This window comes from Serinus canaria, chromosome 25 (genome assembly GCF_022539315.1).
Source record: "Serinus canaria isolate serCan28SL12 chromosome 25, serCan2020, whole genome shotgun sequence".
NCBI lineage: Eukaryota > Metazoa > Chordata > Aves > Passeriformes > Fringillidae > Serinus > Serinus canaria.
The window spans coordinates 13,620,650-13,631,043 of NC_066338.1; the positions used below are offsets into that span (position 1 = coordinate 13,620,650).

At 62.2% G+C, this 10,394-nt stretch overlaps 1 protein-coding gene across 2 annotated transcripts; it reads left to right on the forward strand.

Annotated features, from left to right (window-relative positions):
* The first annotated feature begins 801 nt into the window (after positions 1–801).
* MTA2 (metastasis associated 1 family member 2) lies at positions 802–10,365 on the forward strand. Of its 2 annotated transcripts, none has more exons than XM_050984427.1 (17): positions 802–953; positions 1,050–1,143; positions 1,831–1,948; positions 2,057–2,120; positions 2,234–2,351; positions 2,430–2,532; positions 2,613–2,712; positions 3,375–3,563; positions 3,655–3,729; positions 4,518–4,576; positions 4,685–4,782; positions 5,250–5,389; positions 6,859–7,087; positions 8,044–8,133; positions 8,574–8,725; positions 9,281–9,429; positions 9,925–10,365. In XM_050984427.1, the coding sequence occupies exons 3-17, from the start codon at positions 1,863–1,865 to the stop codon at positions 10,094–10,096; spliced, it is 1,824 nt and encodes a 607-aa protein (XP_050840384.1). In that variant the 5' UTR covers positions 802–953; positions 1,050–1,143; positions 1,831–1,862; the 3' UTR covers positions 10,097–10,365. The 2 variants fall into 2 exon arrangements, with proteins under 2 accessions (XP_050840384.1, XP_050840385.1); XM_050984428.1 differs by having other exon boundaries at positions 4,521–4,576.
* Positions 10,366–10,394: the final 29 nt, after the last annotated feature.

The window sequence follows — 10,394 nt, forward strand, 5'->3', positions numbered from 1 at the left end:
GGGGGTCCCGGAAAGCGGAGCGAGGGGTCGGTGAGGGGATTTGAGGGTTCCGTGAGGCGCGGGAAGGGCCGTGAGGGGATTTGGGGGGTGTCCGTGAGGGGTTAAGGGGGGTCTGTGAGGGGTCCCGGAAAGGGGGAGGAGTGAGGGGAGTGAGGGGGTCCTACAGCGGAAAGGGGAGGGTCTGTGAGGGGATTTGGGGGTCCCGGAAAGGGGGAGAGGGTTTTGTGAGGGAATTTGGGGGTCCCGGGGCAGCGGGGGTGTCTTGTCAGGCACTAACGGGAGAGGGGTCCCGTGCGGGAATTTACGGGGTCCCGGAAATGGGGGGCGTCCCGTGAGGGGATTTTGGGGGGGGGGTCCCGAAAAAGAAAGGGTCCCGTGAGGGAGTTAAGGGGTCTTTGAGGTGATTTGGGGTGTTTGTGAGGGGAATTGGGGGTCTGTGAGGAAAAGGAGGTCCCAGAGGTCCCTTGAGGGGTCCATGGTGGGGGGGGAACCCCAAATCCTGAGGCGTGGAGTGGGAGATGCCCCCCCAAAAAAATCTAAAGGGAAAAGGGGGGGTCTTGGATGAGAGGAGACCCCCAAGGGGGGGAACCCCTAATTTTGGGGGGAGGGTCCTGCCCCCCCATCTGTGAGGGGAGAGTCTGTGCTGGGGGGGGGGACCCCAGGTTTGTAATGGGGGGCTTTGGGGGGGTCCTCTGGGATAACAACCCCCCACTCCCATGAGGGGAACATCTGGCTCTGAACCCCCCTCCCCCCAATTTTTTTGGGTTTTTGGAAGGAGAAAAGAGGAATCGTGCCATGTTCAAGAGAAAGGATTTTTGGGGAGGGGGTGAGGGGGTTTTCCCCTCACGCCCCCTCCTCATTTTTGTCCCCCTTTTTTCTCCCCAGACTACGTCTACTTCGAGAACTCCTCCAGCAACCCCTACCTGGTGCGGCGCATCGAGGAGCTCAACAAGGTGAGACCCCCACCCTGTTCCTGGGGGTGCCTCTGTTTCTGAGGGGGGGTCTCCAAGCCCAGGGACCCCCCCTGACCCCCTGTGCCCCCTCCCCAGACGGCCAATGGCAACGTGGAGGCCAAGGTGGTTTGTCTGTTCCGGCGGCGCGACATCTCCAGCAGCCTCAACAGCCTGGCCGACAGCAACGCCCGTGAGTGGGGGGCTTTTTGGGGGGATTTGGGGGTTTGGAGGCAGCCCTAAAAGCCAGGCCAACGGCAGTGCCTGTAGGTGGGGGGTTTTGGGGTTTTTGAGGGTTTTTTGGGGGTTTTGGGGTTTTTTGAGGGTTTTTTGGGGGGTTTTGGAGGGGGTGGGGGGCAGATCTCTCATTGCTGGTGCTCCCACTTTGGGGGTTCAGGAATTTTGAGGGGGGGGTCTGTGACTCACTCATCACAACGGGGCGCTCCCAAAATTTGGGGAGAGCTGTTTGACATTATTTGGGTAATTTGGGGGGGGGGTCCATGACCCCTTCTAAAGGGGGGCTCCTAATTTGAGGGGCGGGTTGGAGTTGTTTGACAAGCTTTGGGCTGATTTTGGGGGGGCTTTCTCAATTTTGGGGGGGGGTCACAAGTAAAGGACTGAACCCCAAACCCTCCCCCCTCCCATCAAACTGGGGGGGGTCCCTGCCCTTTCTGAGGGGGGGTCCTGCCCTTCCTGGGGGGTCCCACCCCTTCCTGGTGTGTCCCTACCCTCCCACAGCCCCTCCCCCTTTTTCCCCTCCCCCTCCTCGGGGCCATTGCCAAAAGCCCAGAGGGGGTTTTTGGGAGAACAATGGCCCTCCCAGCTGGATTTTGGGGAGGGGGGCACAGCCCGGTGTGACCCCCCCCCGCGGCCCCCCCAGGCGAGTTCGAGGAGGAGTCGAAGCAGCCGCCGATGACGGAGCAGCAGCGGCACCAGCTCAAGCACCGGGAGCTGTTCCTGTCCCGCCAGTTCGAGTCCCTGCCGGCCACCCACATCCGGTACCGGGGGCAAAAACCCCTCTGGGGGGCTGGGAAAAGGGTCTGGGGGTGTTTCCCCTGCACGGGGAGGGGCTTTGGGGTGACCCCCTCCTCAATTTTTCCTTCTAGGGGGAAGTGCAGCGTGACGCTGCTGAACGAGACTGACATCCTGGGGCAGTACCTGGAGAAGGAGGTGAGCTCTGTGCGCCCCAAAATGGGTCTGGGGGGGGATTTTGGGGGTGTCCCCACCCTGCTGAGACCCCTCCTCACCCCGCTGAGCCTCCCCCGTGTGCCCCCTCCCCACAGGATTGCTTCTTCTACTCCCTGGTGTTCGACCCCGTGCAGAAAACGCTGCTGGCCGACCAGGGCGAGATCAGGGTGGGCTGCAAGTACCAGGCCGAGATCCCCGAGCGCCTGGCCGAAGGTTTGGGGGGTTCAGGGGGGGCTCTAGAGGCTGGAGGATGGGGGGCTCACCCTGAGAGCCCCCCCAAACCCCCACCAGGTGAGTCAGACAATCGGAACCAGCAGAAGATGGAGATGAAGGTGTGGGACCCCGACAACCCCCTGACGGACCGACAGATCGACCAGTTCCTGGTGGTGGCTCGGTGAGGGGAGGACTGGGAGAGCTGGGGGGTGGTCAGGGGGATTGGGGGGACCCCTCTGACCCCCCCGTGTCCCCCCCCAGGGCCGTGGGGACGTTTGCTCGGGCGCTGGACTGCAGCAGCTCCATCCGCCAGCCCAGCCTGCACATGAGCGCGGCCGCGGCCTCGCGGGACATCACCCTGGTGAGGGGGGAACCCAGACCCCCCAGGCACCCCAAAATACCCTTGGAGCCCTCAGTTCCCACTGGGAGACCCCAAAACTTCCTTAGAACCCCCCTATTTCCCACTGGGACACCCCAAAACTTCCTTAGGACTTTTTATGTTCCATTGGGACACCCAAAAATCTCTTTAGATCTCTTATTTTCTAACTGAGGCACCCTAAAACTCCTTAGAACTCCCTATTTTCTACTGAGACACCCCAAAAGCTTTTCAGAACTTTTTACTTTCAACTAGAACACCCCAAAAGCTTCTTTAGAGCTTTTCACTTTCCACTGGAACACCCCAAAACTTCCTTAGAACATCTCAAAGACTTTCCATACTTTCCTTAAATGCTTCCCATCACTTTTCTAGGATATCCCAAATCATCCTTAGGGGCCCCAAAACCCCCCAGACCTGCCCCAAATCCCCTGTTAGAGCCCTCCCAGTGCCTCCCAGTTCCCCCAGTAGCCCCATTGTTCCCAGTTCCACGCCATGGACACGCTGCAGAGGAACGGCTACGACCTGGCCCGGGCCATGGCCACGCTGGTGCCGCAGTGGGGCCCTGAATCCCCCCAAACCTGCCCCAAACCTGCCCCAAATCCCCTCCCAGTGCCTCCCAGTGCTCCCAGTACCCCCGTTGTCCCCAGTTCCACGCCATGGACACGCTGCAGAGGAATGGCTACGACCTGGCCCGGGCCATGGCCACGCTGGTGCCGCAGGGGGGGCCGGTGCTGTGCCGGGATGAGATGGAGGAGTGGTCGGCCTCCGAGGCCATGCTCTTCGAGGAGGCCCTGGAGAAGTACGGCAAAGACTTCAATGACATCAGGCAGGACTTTGTGAGTGGTGGGGAGCCCCATTTTGGGGGGTTTTGGGGGGTCCTGGGGGGGCTCAGGGACCCTCTCTGAGCTCAGGGTCGGGTGCCCACAGCTGCCCTGGAAGTCACTGGCCAGCATTGTGCAGTTCTACTACATGTGGAAAACCACTGACCGCTACATCCAGCAGGTATGGGCTGGGGAGGGGGCTGGGGAGGCTGGGGAGGGGGTTTGGGGGGCTGATATGGGGGTTTGGGGGCTGGGGAGGGGGTTTGGGGTTGGGGAGGGGGTTTGAGGGGCTGATATGGGGGTTTGGGGGGCTGATATGGGGGTTTTGAGGGGCTGGGGAGGGGGTTTGGGGGGTGGGTATGGGGGTTTGAGGGGCTGGGGAGGGGGTTTGGGGGCTGATATGGGGGTTGAGGGGCTGGGGAGGGGTTTGGGGGCTGATATGGGGGTTTGAGGGCTGGGGAGGGGTTGGGGGGTTATCTGGGGGTTTGAGGGGCTGGGGAGGGGGCTTGGGGGGTGGGTATGGGGGTTTGAGGGGCTTGGAGGACTGGGCTTGGGGTCTGTGGTCCTTCTAGGGGTGTGAGGGGGCTGAAATGGGGGTTTTGGGGGGCTGATATGGGGGTGTGGAGTTGTCATAGGGTTTAGGGGGGCTGAAATGGGGGTATGGGGGCTGATATGGGAGGTTTTGGGGGGCTCTGGGGTGTGGGGGGGCTGATCTGGGAGGTTTTGGGGAGTGGGTATGGGGGTTTGGGGGGCTGATCTGGGGGGTTTTGGGGGGCTGATCTGAGGGTTTTGGGGGCTGATCTGGGGGGTTTTTGGGGGGCTGATCTGGGGGTTTTGGGGGGCTGATCTGGGGGTTTCTGGGGGGCTGATCTGGGGGGTTTTTGGGGGGCTGATCTGGGGGTTTTGGGGGGCTGATCTGGGGGTTTTTGGGGGGCTCAGTGCCCCCTGTGACCCCCTCCCTGCTCGCAGAAGAGGCTGAAGGCAGCGGAGGCCGACAGCAAACTGAAGCAAGTCTACATCCCCACCTAGTGAGTTGGGGGGGCTTTGGGGACCCCCTGCTGGGCCTGGGGGGGGCACAGGAGACCCCCCTGGAATCCCCCCAAAATCCTCTGAGCCCTCCTCTCCTTTTCCCACAGCACCAAACCCAACCCCAACCAGATCATCTCGGTGGGCTCCAAACCCGGCGTCAACGGGGCCGGCTTCCAGAAAGGGCTGAGCTGCGAGAGCTGCCACAGTCAGTGGGGGCTGGGGGCTCTGGGGGGGGCCCAAAAGGGTCTGGGGGGGGTCTGGGGAGGTTTGGGGGGGGTCCCAGGGGGTTTAGGGGGTCCTGAGGTCATGAGGGGTCTCTGGGGTTTGGGGAACAGGGGTTTGGGGCTTCCAGAAAGGGCTGAGCTGCGAGAGCTGCCACAGTCAGTGGGGGCTGGGGGGGCTGGGGGGGGGGTCCCAGAAGGGTTTGGGGGGGGTCCCAGGGGGTTTGGGGGAGTCCTGGGGAATTTAGGGGGAGGGTCCCATGGAGTTTGGGGGAGTCCTGAGGTCATGGGAGGGTTTGGGGAGCAGGGATTTGGCTGTTCCAGAAGGAGCTCTCTGGCATTTGAGGGGATCCTGGGGTGGGGTTTGGGTGGTCTTGGAATTTGGGGGGGATCCCTGGGTCCCCCCCAGGCTCCCAGTGCCCCCAGTAACCCCCAGTTACCCCCCCCTCAGCCTCCCAGTCCCCCCAGTGGTACGCCTGGGGCCCCCCCAACATGCAGTGCCGCCTCTGCGCCTCCTGCTGGATCTACTGGAAGAAATACGGGGGGCTCAAGACCCCCACCCAGCTGGAGGGGGTGACCCGCAGCGCCTCGGTGAGCCCCCAGACCCAAACCCCACCGAGGGACCCCCAACATCCCAATGAGGGACTCCCAAAACCTCCTGGGACCCCCAAAACCTCCTGGGACTCCCAGAAACTCCTGGGATCCCCAAATTTCACTTAAGGACACCTGATATCTGTCCAAATACCCCAAACTCCCTTTGGAGCCCCCCAAATCTCCCTGAGAGCCCCCTAAAACCCCTCTTAGAACCCCCTAAATCCCCTGTAGAGACCCCAACCCCCCTTAGAACCCCCTAACCCCCCTAGAGACCCCAACCCCCCCTTAGAAACCCCTAAATCCCCTGTAGAGACCCCAAACCCCCCTTAGAACCCCCTAAACCCCCTGTAGAGACCCCAAACTCCCCTCAGAGTCCCCTAAATCCCCTGTAGAGACCCCAAACTCCCCTCAGAGTCCCCTAAATCCCCTGTAGAGACCCCAACCCCCCCTTAGAACCCCTAAATCCCCTCTAGAGACCCCAACCCCCCCTTAGAACCCCCTAAATCCCCTGTAGAGACCCCAACCCCCCCTTAGAACCCCCTAAACCCCTGTAGAGACCCCAAACCCCCTTTAGACCCCTAACCCCCTGTAGAGACCCCACCCCCCCTTAGACCCCCTAAATCCCCTGTAGAGACCCCAAACCCCCCTCAGAGTCCCCTAAATCCCCTGTAGAGACCCTAACCCCCTTAGAACCCCCTAAATCCCCTGTAGAGACCCAAACCCCCTGTAGAGAGCCCTAAATCCCCTTTAGAACCTCCTAAATCCCCTTTAAAGATTCAAAGCTCACTTTAGAGTCCCCTAAACCCTTTTAGAAGTCCCTAAATCACTTTTAGAGACCCCAAACTCCCTTTAGAGTCCTCTGAGCTCCCTTTGGAGCACCCCAAAGTCCCTTTGGAGCACCCCAAAGTCCCTTTAGAGTCCCCAAACCCCTCTGAGAGCCCCGGAATTTCTTTTGGGACCTCCCCTCTCCCCCCCCCCCCCCCCCAAATCCCATCATGGGTGATTTTTGGGGGGATTTTGGGGTTTTTTAACCCTTTCTAATCCCGCTCCTGGGGTCACCTGTCCTATATATCACAGTAGGTGATTTTTGGGGGGATTTGGGGTTTTTAACCCTTTCTAACCCCACTCCTGGGGTCACCTGTCCCTGTACACCACCCTGAGTGTTTTTGGGAGAATTTTGGGGTTTTTAACCCTTTCTAACCCCGCTCCTAGGGTCACCTGTCCCATATATCACTGTAGGTGATTTTAGGGTGTATTTGGGGTTTTTAACCCTTTCTGCCCCGCAGGAGCCCCACTCCCGGGGTCACCTGTCCCTGTACACCACCCTGAGTGTTTTGGGGGGATTTTGGGATTTTTTAACCCTTTCTGCCCCGCAGGAGCCCCACTCCCGGGGTCACCTGTCCCTGTACACCCCTATAGGTGATTTTGGGGGGATTTTGGGTTTTTTAACCCTTTCTGCCCTGCAGGAGCCCCACTCCCGGGGTCACCTGTCGCGGCCCGAGGCGCAGTCGCTGTCCCCGTACACCACGAGTGCCAGCCGTGCCAAGCTGCTGGCCAAGAACCGCCAGACCTTCCTGCTGCAGACCACGCGGCTGACGCGGCTCTCGCGCCGCCTGTGCCGCGACGTGCTGCAGCCACGGCGGGCGGCGCGCCGGCCCTACGCCCCCATCAACGCCAACGCCATCAAGGCCGAGTGTGAGAGGGAAAAATGGGGAAAAATGGGGAAAAAATGGGGGTTTGGGGGCCCTTTGGGGGGTATTGGGGTGTGTGGGATCACTGAGCCCCCATCAACGCCAACGCCATCAAGGCTGAGTGTGAGAGGGAAAAATGGGGAAAAAATGGGGAAAAAATGGGGGTTTGGGGGCCCTTTGGGGGGTATTGGGGTGTGTGGGATCCCTACGTCTCCATCAATGCCAACGCCATCAAGGCTGAGTGTGAGAGGGGCAGAGTGGGGAAAAAATGGGGCAAAAAACGGGGTTTGGGGGAAAAAAAATGTGGTTTGGGGGGGTTTGGGATCTCCTCAGGGGGTATTGGGGTGTGTGGGATCACTGAGCCCCCATCAACACCAACGCCATCAAGGCCGAGTGTGAGAGGGGCAGAGTGGGGAAAAATGGGGAAAAAATGGGGTTTTGGGGGGAGGAAAAATGGGGGTTTGGGGGAAAAAAGGGGAGGGAAAAAATGGGGGTTTGGGTGGGGTTTGGGATCATCAGTGCCAATGTCATCAAAGCTGAGTGTGAGTTTGAGAAATGGGGGAAAAAATGGTGAGAAATGGGGATTTGGGGTCCCCATCAGGGGGGATTTGAGACACCCACCCAAGGGGATTTGGGGTCCCCATCAGGGGGGATTTGAGACACCCACCCAAGGGGATTTGGGGTCCCCATCAGGGGGGATTTGGGGTCCCCACCCAAGGGGATTTGGGGGTCCCCATCAGGGGGATTTGAGACCCCCACCCAAGGGGAGTTGGGATCCCCATCAGGGGGGATTTGGGGGTCCCCACCCAAGGGGATTTGGGATCCCCATCAGGGGGATTTGTGGCCTCCATCAAGGCCAAGTGTGGGTGTTGGGTCTGGGGGGGAAGGGGGGTTTGGGACCCTTCTCAGGGACTGCAGGGGGGGGTCTGAGCCCCCCCTGAGCCCCCCGTGCCCCCCCAGGCTCCATCCGGCTGCCCAAGGCCGCCAAGGCCCCCCTGAAGATCCACCCACTGACCCGGCTGCCCCTGGCCGCCATCGTCAAGGAGCTGGGTGAGGCCTGGGGGGGATCTGGGGGGGTGGGAGAGGGGGATTTGGGGGGTGGGAGAGGGGATTGGGGGTGGGAGAGAGGATTTGGGGGTGGGAGAGAGGATTTGGGGGCTTCCTGGGGGTGTGGGAGGGGTTTGGGGGATCCCTGGGGGGTTGGGGAGGGGTTTGGGGGGTGGTCCTGGGGGGTGGGGGATACAAGAGGGGGTGGTCCAGGTGGAGCTGGGGGTCTCCAGGGGGGACTGGGGGAGGTCCAGGTTGGTCTGGGGGTGTCCCAGAGGGGATTGTGAGGGGTTCCAGGGCTTTTGGACCCCACCTGGGGCTGATTTGAGGGTCCCCAGGAGTGGTGGGTGCACCCCCCCCATGTTGGGGGGGTTTCAGGGCTGGATGTGAGGATTTTTGGGATTGGGGGGCACCCCCTGACCCCCTCCTGCCCCCCTCCCCAGCTGCCCAAGCCCCCCTGAAGCCGAAGACCCCCCGAGGCACCAAGACCCCGATCAACCGGAACCAGCTGAGCCAGAGCCGGGGGCTGGCGGGGCTGGGGGGCAAGAGGGGCTACGAGGGGGGGGGAGACGGGCACAGACCCCCCCGCATGAGGGTACGGACGGGGGGGGGGGAGTGATTGATTGACAGGGGGAAATGATTGACAGGTCTGGGGGAAGGGCAGTTTGGGGGTGATTGACAGGGGGAAATGGGAATGATTGACAGGTCTGGAGGAGGGGGAGGGGCAGTTTGGGGTGATTGATGGGAGGTGGGGCCTGCGGGCAGTGGGAGGGGCGGAGCCTGCGGGTTATTGACAGTGCTTGTGGGGGTGATTGACGGGTGGAACACGTGGGGGGTGTGGCTTGCGGGATGATTGACAGTGGGCGGGGCCGTTAAAAATGGAACCGGATTGGTGCAGTGAGGGTTTGTGGGCGGGGCTGGAGCTGGGATTGATTGACAGGGCTGTTGTAGGATTAGGGCGTGGTTAAGAGTGACCGACAGCCTCAGGGCGGGCGGGGATTGGCCGAGCAACGCGCGCGCATGAGGGCTGGCTGTGATTGGCTGGGTAGCGCGCGCGCGCGCACGGGGAGGCGGGCGGTGATTGGTTGGCGGGCGCGCGCGGCGCGCTCTGATTGGTCGGGGGGCGGAGCTGACGCTCCTTCCCGCGCAGGTCGGGACGGCGGCGCTGCCGTTCTCCGCCAACGGGCGCCCCCTGGCGGCCGCGCTGCGCCCCGCGCCTCCCCCGGGCACCAAACGGCAGAAACTGAACCCGGCGGACGCGCCCAACCCCGTGGTGTTCGTGGCCACCAAGGACACCCGGTACGGGGGGCCCGGGGGGTCCTGAGGGGGTTGAGGGGCTCCTGAGGGGATTGAGGGGGGTCCTGAAGGGGTTCTGAGGGGGTTTGAGGAGCCCTGAAAGAATATGGGGGGGGCCTGAGGGAATCTGGGGGGTGCTGTGGCTAATTGAGGGGGTCCTGAGGGGGGTTGAGAGGTCCTGAAGGATTTTGGGGGGGTCCTAAGGGGGTTTAAGAGATCCTGAGAGGATCTGGGGAGTCCTGAGAGGGATTTGAGGGATCCTGAAGAGATTTGAGGGGATTCTGAGGGGATCCTGAAGGGATTTGGGGAATCCTGAGGGGGTTGGAAGGGGTCCTGAGGGGCTCTGAAGGATCCTGAGGGGGGTCTGGGAGGGTCCCGGGGTGCCCAGGCAGGGTGTGGGAAGGTTTGAGGTGTCCCAAACCCTTCCACACACCACGGGGGGGGGCTCCCACGGAGGTTTTGGGGTTCCCTGAGGTGACCCCCCCGCCCCCTCCCCAGGGCGCTGCGGAAGGCTCTGACCCACCTGGAGCTCCGCCGAGCCGCCCGGCGCCCCAACCTCCCCCTGAAGGTGAAATCGGGGGGGCTCCCCCTGCGCCCGGGGGGGGCCCTGGCGCCCCCCCCCCCCCCCCACCCCTCCAGCACCTCCGAGCCCATCGTGCTCGAGGACTGACCCCCCCCTCCCCCAGCCCCCCCACCCTTTTGTATTTTTTTTATTTCCATAGGAAAAACCTCGCGGGGGGGGTTGGGGGGTGGGGAAGGGGGTCCTGTGCCCCTCCCCCCGCTGTCCTTTCTGCCCCTCCCCCCCTCCAAACCCCCTCCCCCTCTCAAACCCCCCCCCCGCGGGCCCCTTTTGTACGTGCAGCGACGCCCCCGGTTTTGTATCTCGGGCTGTCCCGGTTCTGTAGCGACAGGAAATAAACGCGATGAGTTTTTTCTTCAGTGAGAGCCAAAAAACGGCGGCGCGGGGG